Source organism: Antechinus flavipes, chromosome 2 (genome assembly GCF_016432865.1).
Source record: "Antechinus flavipes isolate AdamAnt ecotype Samford, QLD, Australia chromosome 2, AdamAnt_v2, whole genome shotgun sequence".
Lineage (NCBI taxonomy): Eukaryota > Metazoa > Chordata > Mammalia > Dasyuromorphia > Dasyuridae > Antechinus > Antechinus flavipes.
In genome coordinates this window covers 35,491,000-35,507,445 of record NC_067399.1, presented here as the reverse complement: position 1 = coordinate 35,507,445, position 16,446 = coordinate 35,491,000, and the positions used below count along the sequence as shown (strand labels likewise).

At 35.9% G+C, this 16,446-nt stretch overlaps 1 protein-coding gene across 1 annotated transcript; it reads right to left on the bottom strand.

Annotated features, from left to right (window-relative positions):
* Positions 1–434: 434 nt before the first annotated feature.
* LOC127547515 (zinc finger protein 420-like) lies at positions 435–15,480 on the bottom strand. The gene is made up of 4 exons (XM_051974435.1): positions 15,122–15,480; positions 7,140–7,266; positions 6,319–6,414; positions 435–4,822 (listed from the first exon to the last, which is right to left on the bottom strand). Exons 1-4 carry the CDS (start codon positions 15,152–15,154, stop codon positions 3,363–3,365), a joined length of 1,716 nt encoding a protein of 571 aa, XP_051830395.1. The 5' UTR covers positions 15,155–15,480; the 3' UTR covers positions 435–3,362.
* Positions 15,481–16,446: the final 966 nt, after the last annotated feature.

Below are 16,446 nucleotides of genomic sequence, written 5' to 3'. Positions count from 1 at the left end.
AAAATGTGCAAAAATGTTTATACCAACTGTTTACTGTGGTGGGGGGAAGATGGGATTAAGACAGGACAAGAAAGTTTGATTTAGTTTGGGTTTTTTGTTTCATGGTGGCAAAAGATTGCAAAATTGAGTGCATACCCATCACCTAGGTAATGGCTGAATGAGATGTAGTAAATGATTCTGGGGTCATGCTACATGTCCCCCCAATCAGAGGCTAGAAATGCCCCCTTTTCGCTGACCTGGACACAAGCAAGAGGTCATGGTACTGGGGTGAAGACCAGAAGGAGACAATCATTTCTCCTCTAGAGCACTGTCTTCAGGCTGATAACTCTTTACAAAACAGGAGACCAGACAGAGAGACAATATCTAGTGTAAAGTAATGCAAAAAAAAAAAAAAAATCAATAATAACATGTAGCAAAATCACTAATTAAAAATATAGTTTTTAAAAATTATACTTTTATTTACATTGACTTCATCAGTTTGTTCTCTGGATATAGATTGTATTTCATCATGAGTCCTTTGTAATAATCATTATCAGAGTAGCTAAATCTTTAACAGTTGATCACCATTACAGTATTGCTGTTACCATGTACAAAGACGATATGGTTCTGCTCAATTCATTCATTCCATATCAATTCACTGGGTCTTCATAGGTTTTTCTGAAATCATCCCCCTCATGTTGTTGTGTAGTGATTCAATGGAGTCCCTGATCCCATTATGGAAACTGCTTTGGCAAAGACTTGGAATGGTTTTACAAATTCTTCAATAGATTAAGGCAAACAGATTAAATGACTTGTCCAGAACCACAGAGACATTAAGTATCTGAAGTCATATTTGAATTCAGGATTTACTGACTACAGGCACAATGTTCTATCCACTAAGCCACTGAGCTACTATCTATCATTTCTTATATCAAATAGTATTCCACTAAAACCATAAACCACAATTTATCCAGCCACTCCCTAAATGATAAACATTCCCTCAATTTCCTATACTGCCACAAAAAGAGCTGCTAAAAACATTTTCCTACACATAGGTCCATTTCCTTTTTGCTTTGATCTCTTTGGCATACAAACCAAGCAGTGTGGATAAAAGAGGATGCAGTTTTTTTAGGTTTGCAGTTTAGGAATGCAGTTTAGGCTTCTGGACATAGGTCCAAATTGTTCAGCAGAATAGTTGGGACACTTATGAAATTGCATTAGTGTTTTTATTTTTCTACAACTTCTCCAGAATCAATCATTTATCTCAACACATAACATTTCACATCTGTCAGAATGAGTAATCTTAGAGTTTTTATTTGCATTTCTCTAATCAACAGTAAGTTGGAACATTTTTTTCCTATGATGCTTTTTTTATTTTTTTTAAATTTTTTTTATTTTTTTGCTGAGGCATTTGGGGTTAAGTGATTTGCCCAGGTTAACCCAGCCAGAAAGTATTAAGTGTCTGAGGCCAGATTTGAACTCAGGTCCTCTTGACTTCAGGGTTAGTGCTCTATCCACCGTGTCACCTAGCTGCTCCTTTTTTATTTCTTCTGAAAATCCCCATTCATATCCTTTGACCACAATGAGAATCCCATTCTTCTTTAATTAGGCAACAAGGCCTGTAGCTATCTTAAAAAAAATAAATTATCCTTGCTGTTTACCAACATTTCACTGAATTCTTTTACTTTGACATTCAGAACATTGGGCAGAAATCATGTCAACATCTGCAATAGACCATTAATAGCTTTTGAAAAATTAATGTGATTCCAAATCTGTTTGGTTCAGTAGTTATCCTATGAATATGAGCAGAAACAGTACCAGCAACATCAGGAATACAACTCAGATTATGATACCTTCCTCAAGCACAGCCAACTAATATTTATCACACATCAAGGGTGGGTCGGAGCCAAGATGTCAGAGAGATGGCACATGTTTCTTTCTGACCTCCCATGATCCTCGCACTAATTACCAAATCCAGCCTCTGAATTAGTTCTAGACTGGCAGAAACCATGAATATTGGAAGTGTAACAAATGACCAGCAGAAGATAATTTCAAAGATCACCAGAAAAGATCTGTTTCAATCAGACATGGAGGGAGAAAGGCCAACTGCAAGCAGCTGAGCACAGATGCCAAGGCGTGCAAGGTACCGCAATGTGCTGGAGAATCTATGGGGAGAAATCTATAGCAGTGTTGGCTACTCTGCCCAGGTTGCAGGCCAGTAGATAAGCAGAGAAGTTATCACACACCATGCGCATCTGACAGCCAAGAGGTCAACCATGTGACTCTTGCATGCTACCTACCCAGGGATCAGTTAAATATCAAAGCTATTCCAATACCACCACCCACTCAAAATCCTCTGTCTCAACTATCACATCCTCTTCATAGTGGAAGGCCACTGGAAGGTTACAATCTTTCTTCCTTTAGATGGTTCTACAGAAAAGAACATCTCCCTTCACAGGGACTAAAAAAGAACTCTAAACTTAGAAAGGACTCAGAATCAGTCTAGACAGTTATGGGGCCCTCCCACACTCCTTATATTCAGAAAGATTCTGCAAAGGATGAACTCCAATGAACACCAGAATAGCGTCCTCACTCAAAATGCCTTCCCACATACATTGTAAAATCCATAAGGATTCTATGCAGAATAGATTAGTTGATGCTGAGAAAGCTGTGTCTTCAGTCTGGAGGTCTTCCACATTCATTACATTCATAAGGTCCCTCTCCAGTATCAATGTTCTAATGTTGAGTAAGTTCTAAAATCAGAAGGAAGGTCTATCCACAGAGTACATTCATATGAATTCTGTGATGTACAATAAGCTCTGAGTTGTAGTGGAAGACTTTCTCATGTTCCTTATATTCATAAAGAATCTTCTCAGTATAAATTTTTGATGCACAGTTAATTGTGCCTTCCCATATTCACAAGACTTTTTTCCAAGTATAAACGCTCTGATGTACAGTAAATTGTGGCTCACTTCTAAAAATCTTTCCACATTCATAAGGATCTTCACCAGCATGAATTCTTGTGGTGGTCTTCCCACTATTTACATTCATGAGGAAACTCTCACATATGAATTCTGTGATGAACATAAAGATGTGTTCTCAGTTTAGTTTACTTCCCACATTCACTACTTTCAAAAGGTTTCTCTCCAGTATGAATTTTGATACACAGTAAGATATGACTCCTTATTGAAGGCCTTTCCATTTATAAATACATACATAAGATTTCTCAATCCTATGATTTCTTTGAAGTTTTCTAAGATATGACTTTAAAGGGAAGCCTTCCCACATGCTTTTCATTCATAAGGATTTTAACCAGTATGAAATCTCTGCTGCATAATGAAATAAGCCTGCCTCCTGAAAACCTTCCCACATTAATGATATTCCTAAGGCTTCTCTCCAGTATGCATTATCTGATGCTGAGTAAGTTGTCTCTTAACCCTGAAAACCATCCTGCATTCACTACATTCATAAGGTATGTCTCCATTATGAATTCTCTGGTGCACGGCAAGATTTGCATTCTGGCAGAAGGCCTTCCCACATATACTACATTTATAAGATTTATCTCCTGTATGAATTCTTTGATGTACAATAAGTACTGAATTGTAAAAGAAAGCTTTTCCACACTCCTTACATTCAAAATGTTTTTCTCCCTTATGAACGCTCTGATGCACAGTAATATTTGCCTTGCTTCTGAAGGCCATTCCACATTCACTACATTGATAAGGTTTCTCTCCAGTATGAATTCTTTGATGTACAGTAAGATGCGAGTTCTTCTTGAAAGCCTTCCCACAAATAATACATTCATAAAGTTTCTCTGTTTTATGTTTTCTTTGATGTTTTCTAAGATATGACTTTAGAGGAAAATCCTTTCCACATTCCTTACATTCATAATGATTCTCTCCAGTATGGATTCGCTGATGTTCAGTAAGATGTGACTTCCTATTAAAGGCTTTGCCACATTCACTACATTCATAAAGTTTCTTTCCTGTATGAATTCTCTGATGTTCAGTAAGATGTGACTTCCTACTGAAGGCCTTGCCACATTCACTACATTCATAGGGTTTCTCTCCAGTATGAATTCTCTGATGTAGAACATATTCTGAGTTGTAGAGGAAAACCTTTCCACACTCCTTACATTCATAAAGAATCTTTCCATTATGAATACTCTGATGCAGAGTCAATTGTGTCTTATGCCTGAAGGTCTTACCACATTTACTACATTTATAAAGTTTGTGTTCAATATGAATTCTCTGATGTACAGTAAGATGTGACTTCCTATTGAAGGCCTTCCCACATTCACTACATTCATAAGGTTTCTCTCCTGTATGAATTCGCTGATGTACAGTAAGATACTCCTTAGCCCTGAAGGCCTTCCCACAAACACTACATTCAAAAGGTTTCTCTGCTCTATGATTTCTTTGATGTTTTGTAAGATATGACTTTACAGGGAAAGCCTTCCCACATTCTTTACATTCATAGTGATTTTCTCCAGTATGAATTCTCTGATGATCAGTAAGATGTGATTTCCTATTAAAGCCCTTCCCACAGTCACTACATTTGTAAAGTTTCTGTCCAATATGAATTCTCTGATGTTCAGTAAGATATGACTTCCTATTGAAGGCCTTCCCACATTCACTACATTCATAAGGTTTCTCTCCAGTGTGAATTCTCTGGTGTACACTAAGTTCTGATTTGTAGAGGAAAGCCTTTCCACACTCCTTACATTCATAAAGAATCTTTCTTGTATGAATACTCTGATGCACAGCAAGTTGTGTCTTACTCCTGAATCCCTTCCCACATTCATGACATTCATAAGACTTCTCTTCAGTAAATTGATTGCTTCCTGAAAGGAAAAATAAAGAGATGATTAACTTTGGTGGGGTTTTTTGGGGGAGAGGGTTTTGGTTTTTTGTTTTATTTTGTTTTTACCAATCCCAAGGTTCCTACTTGCTCAAAAGATTTTAGAGATATTGTCTTGCCTTTCTACTTGAGATAACTAGTCTAAGTACTTTTTGGCTAAGAATCACAGTTAACTGAATGTAAAAATAGGATGACTCAAAATAAACAAATGAATTGCCTTAGAATGAAATTATCTGGAAAAATGAAGAAGACAAATATACTCTAATGTGAATGGTGACATTTGGATGTAATAAGCTAATAAAAAACTATCCTTAAAAACTCTCAAATTTTGCAAAACTAGCCTTAGGGCAACATTGCATAGGACTAGAGTCATGAAGATCAATTTTTCTGACATGATATACACAGTTCATTTTACCATGTTTGCTTCAGTTTCCTCATTTGGAAAGTGACTTAGAGAAGGAAAAGGCAAACCACTCTCTGCGCAAAAAAACACCAAATTAGGCCACAAAGAGTTGGACATGAACAAAGATAAATGATCAAGAAACAAAGTTATTGTTCACAACACAAAATGATAATATTTGAAACAATACTGAAACTCTAGTAATCAAAAAAACTCAGAACAACTTGAAAGTTTCATCAAAAACTCATGAAATTAGAAAAAATATTTTTAAATGACAAATTTTGAAAGTTATTATGTAATATGTACTTATTAAGCTGCTGATGTCATTATTCAAGAAAGTAGCAAAGCAATTTACTTCATAACTATTGACCCAATGATTTCATTACTAGATCTAAATCCTTAAGATGTTACTACAAATGAAGAAATTTCTCAAAAATATTCACTATAGTTTGTGAAACACTGAAAATCTATAAGTCTAATCATAGGGTTGTAGCTAAATAAATACTGTTACAGGAATATATTATTATGCCTTCATAAATATGATTTCAAAGCCTAAAGAAAAACAGGATGACATAACAAGATAAACTGATGAAAGAGGAATTAGGATTAAATATTTTTAAAAGTACAGCAGCAAAGAAACAAATATCAAGAAACAGAGAAGAAAGTATCAGAAGAGGACTTAAAAGCTAAAAGGGCATATATTATTAATATTTTAAATGATGTTTTTATTTTTAGAGGGAAAATGAATTCATGCCCCTTAGGCAAACCAATGCTTGCTTAAGATAAAATAATCTTCCATGAACAGGACAGAAATACCACACACACACACACACACACACACACACACACACACACACACCACTTCCATTAAAAGCAGAGGAACATATGAGTAAAGAGATGTACAAAACAAGTACCTTCTTGAGTAAAAAAATGACATTTGAAAGTCTCAGCTTTTCTCAACAGGCCTTTGAAGATTGGATAAGACCACTTTGTTCAACATATTAAAAGAGATTTGACCTAAAGTGACCAACAGAGCCTAATTTGAAATCAACTCATTTCCTTGGTTTTTATGTAGTCACCTGGGCAGCTGCTTTTTGGATTATCTGCCTCGGGCATCCAGGATGTTTCTTTTCTTTCCAACTGATAGATCTCATCTGGTTTGGAAATTGTAAATCCTGTTTATTGAAAATGAAAAAGTATGAGGCAGAGTTATCTCAGAACTCAATCACAGAACAGAGATGAAATATTCTCAATACTCACTAGAAAAATGGAGGACTAAGGGTGCAAAATTTATTTTATACCCATCTAATATACTGTCTGGTTAATTTGTTTTGTCTCTAATTCACAATGGCCTAAATGAGAGATAGGAGGGTTTTGCAGTTTTGTTTTGTTTTTTTATGTAATAGAAAGGGAAGGAGAAATTTCATTTTAAAAATAACACAAAGCTGAATAAAAGAATCAAAGTTAGTTGAAACTCTCTTTGGGAATAAAGTAGGTATCCCAGGAAGAGTTCCAGGATAGTACAAAGAACCAAGGAAGAATATTCTATTACATGGGGAGAGGTAATGAAGTAGCACTTAGGAAAAATAGTTCATGGGATTCTGCTTACACAAAAGGAACACTTTGTATCTGATGAAAGAAATGGGATTAAACAAAAAATCTTGGATTTGAAGCAAGAAAGGGGAAGATACATTCTCAAGGATAATAACAAATCAAACAGTTAATTTTCAGGAATACCAAGCAAAGACCTTTATATCCTGGAACAAGTAGCAAAATTACTGCGTCTCTTGTCGACTAGGATTAGGACCAGGAATTCCTTTCTTTTGTATACCAAAAAATAACTTAAAATCTTAAAAATCAACATTATATATCAAGACTATAAAGGAGAAGTGTTTCTTACCCAAAGAGACAAGGTTCCTATAGTTCTCCAGCATCACCTCCCTGTACAACTTCTTCTGAGATGGGTTTAAGTACATCCACTCCTCCCAGGTGAATTCCACAGTCACATCTTGCAATGTCACCGATTCCTGAAACAGCAAAAATATTTGTGCTTACCCAGGAATAATTTTAATTTTTATAGTTTGAATAAATTCCCTCTCAACAGGACTTCTTTAGAATTTTTCTCTCATGAGACTGAAAGATCCTTGGGGCCAGTGGGCAGGTCTGCTTTTCTTTGTATCCTCAGTACTTAGCACAGTGAATGCTTAATGTTGTTCACAGATCCAATGGCATCATTTTTAAATGTATGTGAGGTTTTTGTTGTTGTTTTACACTATGTGGACATGATTGTGCTCAATGTTCCAGGAATCATAAGAGAAAGGTGAGCAAAGAGGACTATCATCTCCTGACACACTATGGAAAAATGTTTTATAGGTAAAAAGGATATTAAAAAAGCATCATCTTCTAATTCATATATTTAGATATGAAAGAGACTTGAGTCTACCTGTCTCATTTTACAAATTAGGGAAGTGAGGGCCAGAAAAGGAAAGCAACCTGCTGCAAGTCAAAAGGGAGTAAACTACATATTTCCATTTTGAACCCAGGTTTTCTCAACTCCAAATTTAGAGATATTTTCATTGTGCCATGCTACAGCGTCCTTTCTTTATAATCAGAATAAATCCACAGGTGAATATACACCGAAACAATCATAAATGCACTCTTTGAAGGCAACAATGAACTGGAAACAAACTGAACAAACTGAAAAAGACTAGGGGAAAAACCAGCATATAGAAACAATGGATTTACTGTACAGTTTGAAATGACAAGTGTGAATGAGATAATTCAGGCCAAATCCAATAGACTTGTGATAGAAGAGAACTATCTGCATCCAGAAAGAGGACTATGGAGATTGAATATGGATCATAACATAGTATTTTCACCTCTTTATAGTTTGCTTGCTTCTTTTTTTTCTCATTTTTTTCTTTTTTGATCTGACTTTTTTGGTACAGCATGATAAATGTAGAAATATGTTTATTAGAATTGTACATATTTTATACTTTAATATATTTAATATATATGGGACTACCTGCCATCTAGGGAAGGGGTGGAGCGAAGGAGAAGAAAAGTTGGAACAGAAGTTTTTGCCAAGGTCAATGTTGAAAAATTACCCGTGCATGTTTTTCAATAAAAATCTATAATAAAAAAAATAAAAAATAAAATAAAATAAAGTAAAAATTGCACAGCAAAGAACAAAAAAATAACCTACAAAGAAGCAAAGAAAATATGGAGAATCATGAATATAACATCCTCTATCATTTTAGATGCTTTCTTGAAATGGCAATTTATTCTTACAGATTTTGAATCCTCCCTGATGTTTTGCTGGCTACGTGACAAGGTTTAGTTTTGTTTTTCCTTTTTCTATTTTTTATTTAGTTTTAAATAAATAAAAATTTTTAAAGATAAAAAAAAAGAATTGTACATGTTTAACCTATAGGGATTACTTGCTGTCTGGAGGGGGAAGAGAGGGAGAAAAATTTGGAACTAAAGGTTTTACAACAGTAAATGCCAAAAACTATCTTTATGTACTTTGTTTTTTTTTTTTTTTAAATTTTATTTTATTTAATAATAACTTTGTATTGACGGAATCCATGCCAGGGTAATTTTTTTACATTATCCCTCGCACTCGCTTATGTTTCGTTTTTTTCCTCTCCCTCCCTCCACCCCCCCCCCACCAAGATGGCAAGCAGTCCTATATATGTTAAATATGTTGCAGTATATCCTAGCTACAATACATATTTGCAGAACCGAACAGTTCTCCTGTTGCACAGGGAGAATTGGATTCAGAAGGTAAGAATAACTCGGGAAGAAAAAATGCAAATAGTTCACCTTCATTTCCCAGTGTTCCTTCTTTGGGTGCTTTATGTACTTTGAAAAATAAAAAGATACATAGGAATACGTAGGTAAGTACATCTTATATATATAAAAGAAATGACTAGCATGAGGAAATCTGAAAAGCATGTGAAATGTGAATTTACTGATGCAATGTGAAATAAATTAAGGCAAAGGAACATTATACACAAAAGACTACAAAAGCATAACTTTTAAAAGAAGAAGATACTGAACTTTGAGAAACTGAAAAAAAAAAAAAAAGATTACTTTTTCTAACAGCAGAGAAGATGGAGACCACTAGAGAGGAAAATGATTTATAAATTAAACAGAAGAGTCACTATAACTGATATTTTTGTATAATTTTCTTTCTTGACTATAAAGGAAGGTGAGGGAAAGAAACCTTTTTTAGAAAATGACTGAGGTGAATAGAAAAAGCTTTATAGGAAAAAAAATGTAAAACAGCCTTTTCTAATTGCTCACTAACCACCTCATTTAAAAATATATTCTAAGAATATGCCACAATTTGAAGTCACTGTGTGAAGTTTTGCAGAAGCCAATGTTTCTTTTCTGAAACATGGTACAAGTCCCTTTCCCCAGTTCCATTGGCACTAACCCACTGTCCAAGATCTTTGAGGGAAACCTAAGAATGGTTAAGCTATCAAATACTTTGTCATTTCTTTCAGGACAGATGGATTCTATCTCCTTTGATTCTGGGTATCTATTTCTCATTGACAACTTTGGAACTCTCAATACCACTTTAAAGACCTTCATTTTTCAAAGACAAAAATGAAAGGCAAACAAGAGATTAATTATTTAGCCTTCTCTCAGGCATCCTTCCTGATGATATCATCATCCACCCCAAATCCTGTGATCTCTTGCTTGCCTCTAAACCAGTTTTTTTTTTTTTTAATCTTTTTTGTAACACTGATCACCAGAATCAGATATTTGGGCTTTTGAGGTGTTCCCACTGCTTTTGTACACTGTTCTTTTTCTTTTTTTATTAATCTTCAGTTAATGGCACTTAAAGTCATCTTAATGATCACTATTAGTTATGATTCAAGTCAATCAGCTATTAAAAATTACAACTGAGTCTCAATTAAAAGCCTTCTGACATAAAGCCTACTATTCTTTTCTTTATCCTTTGCTGCCTCTTATTGTTTAATTCATTTCACTTTAAAGTAGTACTTCCCTAAAAAGCAAACTTGAATCAAAGACTTAAATCTTAAATTCCAGTACATCATAGATAAAAAGGTATCACCTATCAGGATACTAGGAGGAAGATACTACTCACAACAAAAGGTTTCTTCTCATCCTTCCTCCTCAAGTCTGAAAGAAGGAGGGCCAGCCTTAAGGAAAATCCATTTTCTAGCACTCCTACTTTCCCCACCCCACTGGAGAAAAAAAAAATGAATAAAATCCTTGTAATGAATAAACACACACTCATACACAAAGGCAAGCAAAGCAAATTTCCCTGTTAACCATGTCTAAAAAATGTATGTCAGTCTGCACCCTTTATTTTATGACATCACTGTCAAAAGCTGGGTAACATGTTTCATCAAGAATCCTCTTGATAAATGGTCAGTAATTGTGATTACAATTGTCATAAAGGTACCATCCATTTTTTTTTTCTCTTTGAGATATATACTGGTAATAGTATGGCTGGAACAAATAACCTTTAGGAGCATATTTATACTGTAAACAAGGAAATCATATTATACTGAAAAGAACTACTGATGACAAATCCATATCTTGCCATATTCATAAAGAAAAAATAAACCTGTCATAATTGAGCTTGTCAGTAATAAAAACAATATAAATCATGTATTTATATCAATAGCCAAAAAAACAAAAAAGCTTTTCACAAACTACAACGACCATTGCTATTAAAAACACAGGGAAACGTGAGAAACGGAGCTTTTCTTTAAATAAATAGTATCTATTAAAAACTAAGACCATATATTATTTGTAATGGAAACAAACTAGATGCCTTCCCAAAAAAGCTATGGGTAAGGCACGAATGGCAATTATCAACATTTTATTCAATATTGTAAATGAAATTTAACTACAATAATAGGACAAGGAAAAAGAAATTGAAGGAATATGAGGGGAAAAAACAAAACTATCATGTTTTGCAGATGAAATACTGTATACTGAAGGAAACCTTAGATAACCAACTAAAAATTAGTTTAAATAATGAAGAACTTTACCAAAGTTGTACGATATAAAATAAACCCACAGAAACCATCAATATTTCTATTTATTTCCAACAAAATCATGTAGAAAGAGATAGAGATTAAATTTAAAATAACCCCAGACAGTATAAATTATATGGGTGTCTACCTACCTAGATCCACTCAGAAACTATACAAACATAATTTCAAGCATTTTTCAAACAAATAGAGATTTAAACACCTAGAGAAATATTAATAGATCCTGGGTAAGCTGAACCAGTAAAATGAAAATGACAATTCTATCTAAATTGATATATTTACTCAGTGACATGCCAATCAAACCACTAAAACTTTTTTTTAATAGCTAGAAAAAAATAATAAACATTATCAAGCAAACCAAAGGTCAGCAATATCAAGGTAACAGATTTCAAACTATATCAAAAGGAATAATGATCAAAACAATTTGGGAAGGGCTAGAAATTTTAGATACACAATCTACTAAAAAATACTATAATATTATCTAGTGTTTGATAAACTCAAAGATGCAAACTTTTTCAGTAAAAGTTCCCCATTTCACAAAATATGCTAGAAAACTGCAGCGCAATCTGGCAAAAACTAGGTATAGATCAACATTTTACACAATTTACCAAGAAAAGGTCAAAATGAGGAAGATTTGGTCATAAAGGGTGGTATCTAAGCACAACAGGCAAGCATGGGAACATGTACTTGTTACATCTGTGGAAAAGAAAAAAATTTCTGACTAAACCACCAACAAAGAGAACCATACTCAAGAAAAACATATACAAATCTGAGTATACAAAATTTAAAAATTTTTGCAAAATCAAAACCAGTACAATAAAAACAAGAGAACAATAGTAAAAAAGAAAAAATTTCTCTGATTAAGAACTCATGTCCCATATAGGAAACTCAGTTAAATATTTAAAGATAAGATCCAGTTACAACTGAAAAATAGGCAAAGGACATGAACAGGCAGTTTTCAGAAGTGAGAGCTATGAAAAATGCTCTAAATCATTAATAATTAGAGAACCGCAAATTAAAGCATTCAGAGATACCACTTCACACTTATCAATCAGACTGGATACCAGGAGAGAAAAGGTAAATAATTAAAGTTGAAAGAAATACAGAAAAATAAGTACACTAAAGCACTACTAGTGGAATTATAAAAAGTTTTAACCATTCATGAAACATAATGTGGAACAAAGCTATAAAAGCCCAAAAAAGCCCCAAAAGCTATAAAACTGTATATTCTTTAACCTGACAATCCCACTCATAAAGTCTCTAAGCCAAAGAGATCAAAGAGGGAAAAAGACCTTAAAAAAAAACAAAAAAAAACCCTACAAATCGGCTTGATTTGTGGTGGCAAAGAATTAGGAATTGAGCAGATATGACCCCCTTCTGAAACAATGAGTGGAACTGGAAGGATTTCCGGGGATTAAGATAGCAAATGGTTAACTGGGGGATATGAATGAACCACAATGACTCCATCTTTTGAATCAATTCTGGAGCTAGAATAATTTCTATTCAATTTTTGGCCTATCTAATCCAATTGCTGCCTTGTGAGAAAACTTTATGCAACTGTGGAACTAGGAAACCTTACTGTGTTTTTTGACTCTATCTCTTCTTAGCTGGGAAACTGGACAACTTCTCCCTGCAGTTTAGAGCCCCTTACCCAGGGACCTATGTAACTGTACATCTGAAACAATTCATATATAAGGGACCTATGTAATTGTACATCTAAAACAATTCATATATCTTAATGAAAACTGGCCTTATACTAATTGATCAATTATTATCTCCATGTTTCTTTGTTTATAAATACTTGGGAGGAACACTGTTGAGGTTTGGAAGAGGGACCCCAAAATTTTGGGGTCATAGACCAGGGTCACAAGGTGTCTGAAAAGAATTTGCAAGATTGAACCCATTTCCTAGTTAAGGAGCAAAGTTTATTGGGATTGTAAAGCCAATTGAAGTGGGCTAAGCTCCAGAGAAATTAGCAAGAAATTGAGAGAAAGGAGTTAGAATTATAGGATAGAGTTTGATCAGAGTTTCATGTTACTTATTTGCTAATTTTATGCCTTTCAGGTAAGTCTGAGGAATAGTCCTATTCACAGTCTCTGGTCAGTCAGACCACTCTGGTGGTCTTATTGTCTCAGGAACTTGGTTATCACTGACAACAGATCATCCGTCTGTCAGTCAGTAATGTTTGTAAGATTATTCTAAGGCCAGAAGACTTTAGAATCACTAACAAATTGTCAGAATTGCACTCTAAGGTTAGAGAGTCTCAGAATCACCAATATATTTTCTAAGGGAAGAAACTTTACTACATTCCTAGGCCAAAAGACCCTTACCATCACTGACAAACAGATTGTAAGAACAATAGCACTCCAAAGTCAGGGGACCTCAAAATCTTTGCTGTCTCTCCTAGAAGCTATATTATATCAGCAGGACACTTTTTTTTTTTTATTTCAGGGTATTCCACGTGTTCATTCTCCCCTTCCCAATTTGGGAAGTCCCCAATATTTCTGCTGACTAGAAATCGGATTACCTAATGGTATAAAATGTTTCCTTTTAATTAAATGACATTATTTGAGTAATTGCTTTTGAAAGTTTTATGTAGGGGGCAGCTAGATAGGGCAATGGATTGAGCACTAGCCCTGAAGTCAGGAGGACCCGAGTTCAAATCTAATCTTAGACATTTGATACGTCCTAGCTGTGTGACCCTGGGCAAGTCACTTAACCCCAATTGCCTCAGCCAAAAAAATAAAAAAAAAAAAAAAGGAAAAAGAAAAAAGAAAAAAAAAGTTTTATGTAGTGTGCTTCATTTAACATTGTATTAATGAGTTTTCACTGCATTTTGAACTCATGTAGTTCTAAGTGTTTTTCCTGTGGACACAAAAACTGTTACAGAAAATAACTAAAAGTTTAAGTAAAAAAAAAGTTTAAAAAAGTAAAGATTGATACATAAAGGTTCAAAACAATACTGATGTGACCAACCAACTCAAAATGATAAGATATTAAGCTGTAGGCTAAAGTTAACCTCACTATAAAAGCCAAATTAGATTATTTACCTTCAAAGTTACAAAAATACATTTTTCGGTTTGACATGGTAAATCTATTTGTAATACATATTTACAATGAATATCTCCCCTTGTATTAATGATAAAAAAGTCTGAAGTGAAGAAGTCTAGTCAAAGTTTGTTGAACAATTAGTATGCACTGCTTAATAAATCCTGATGCTCAAAAGATCAAACCATTATTTCCTTGGTCATTTCTTCTTTCATCCCACATCAGCTGAAGGATGGCTGAATAATACGTGGGATATGACTGTGCAGGAATACTATCATATACTAAGAATGACAAGGCTGGGTAGGTTCTGAAAAAACCTGGCCAAACTTCTATGAAGCGAGGCCAAGTGATCAAAATGGGGAGAACACTGTGCCCAGAAATGGCAAAGCTGAAACAATCATCAACTGTAAAAGACTCGATCAATACAATGATGCATAAAAATGAAGAGAAAACTGATGAAACCTGAAGACAGAGAAAGGCTTTTTTCCTATTTTATTTTAAAGCCTTTTATTTATGTTTTGCATTGTAGCTAAGAGAAATGCTCTGCATGTCTCCACATGCATAATGAGTATCTTGTTACTTGCCTTATCAAGGATGGGGAGGGGACTGGAAGGAGGGAAAGAATCTGGAGCCCAAAATTTTTAAATGAATGCTTATTTGGGGGAAGAGGACATTGAATACACAGATGATCTCTAAATATAGGATGCCCTGATGGCCAAAATTTCTAGGGTTATAGCATACAAGAACCTTATCCGACACTTGGGGGTGTTTCAGGACAGCAGCAGTGCTCACTCACCTGGCCTGGCCTGGCGGTCAGTCCGGAGGCCATAGTCTCCTCCTCGGGGGCAGAGCAGAGGCCACGAGAGGCCGAGGTCCTGGGGAGGAAATGAGGCCCATGAGAAGCCCCACTTATCACTGCGGAGGGCGGAGAGGGGGATAGGAGGATCCTGGACGAGGAAGCCTCCTAGGGAGGCTGTGGGCAGATAGGACGCCCCAATGAGAGATATCCAAGAGCAGCCCCGGCCAGGAGCCCGGGCCTGAAGACTGGGAGCCCAGGTCACGTGGGGAAGGCATGTCCCGAGAATAATTGGGGTCCACCTCCCTCCTTACACTCCGCCTACGTTAATCTACCCCATCCCCGCCTACATCTCTGCGCATGCGCCCTGGAACACTCAGCTTCAGTCTGGCTTCCTTCACCCTGTTTGTGTGTTCATGTGTATGCTCCCAGGTTAGCCCTGGGGCTCCAGGGTCCTCGCACCTCCGCATCTGCTCTGGGCTACTGCTCACCCTGTTATAAGTGCTGGAAGCACAGAAGAGGCGAGAGAGGCTGTAGGGAAGTGACTTTGAAAGCAAGTGCCAGTTCTGAAACCCTGGCTCAGAAAATGCTTCTAGGAGAGCAAGTCCTTCTGGGAGTCGTAGTCTGGAGACTGCTGTATCTTCTGCGCATGCCTGAAGCTCATCCTTGTCCCCTCCCCCCATCCTCCCGGCATTGAATGAGATCTTTGTAGTCCTTTGTTTAAGGAGAGCAAAATGACATCACTGTGTTAGAATTGAGTTACAGCGAGTCAGACTGGCCCATCAGACCAGTGTGACTGGACTGGACGCTAATAGTCAGTATGAACATTTAAGGTTGCTTCTCCGATTTTGTATTTAGTGGTTCCTTCGGGCTAATTCAACTTTGCTTCTCACATAGAATGCAGCATTTCCTCGATGAGGGCGCGCCGTGCTGGACGGGCTTATGCCGTGTCTTCCATGTCAAAAATCAATTCTTAAGTTAAAAAAAAACCTTTGTGGTCTTTTTGTGACCATGTTGCGAGATCTCGCCCCTATGAATTCTCCATAAAATCTTTTCTGGCAAGTTTGTACACTTGGCATTCGGACAACGTGGTCAGCCCAGAAGAGTTGTGCCCTTTACAATTGGAATTGGAATGCCGGGGCGGTTTAATTTTAGAGAGGGCCTTCGCTCCTGGCATCTTTCTGTGTCTTGGTGCTGTAGGATGTAGATCCCAAACCCTGTGGGGAATTAGGGTGTATTTTATCTCTGTAAAGAGTTCTGGCGAATGGGCAGAAGAGAACAATTTATTCCAACCGCCATGAAAGCAGGTGAAGCAAACGTTATGG

Excerpts from the sequence above, each read along its gene's own strand:
- LOC127547515 (XM_051974435.1), bottom strand. The coding sequence starts at position 15,154 with ATGGCCTCCGGACTGACCGCCAGGCCAGGCCAG. Across the intron at positions 7,267-15,121 it reads TGACCGCCAGGCCAGGCCAG|GAATCGGTGACATTGCAAGA; the intron begins GTGAGTGAGCAC and ends TTGCTGTTTCAG. Across the intron at positions 4,823-6,318 it reads TCCAAAAAGCAGCTGCCCAG|GAAGCAATCAATTTACTGAA; the intron begins GTGACTACATAA and ends TTTTCCTTTCAG.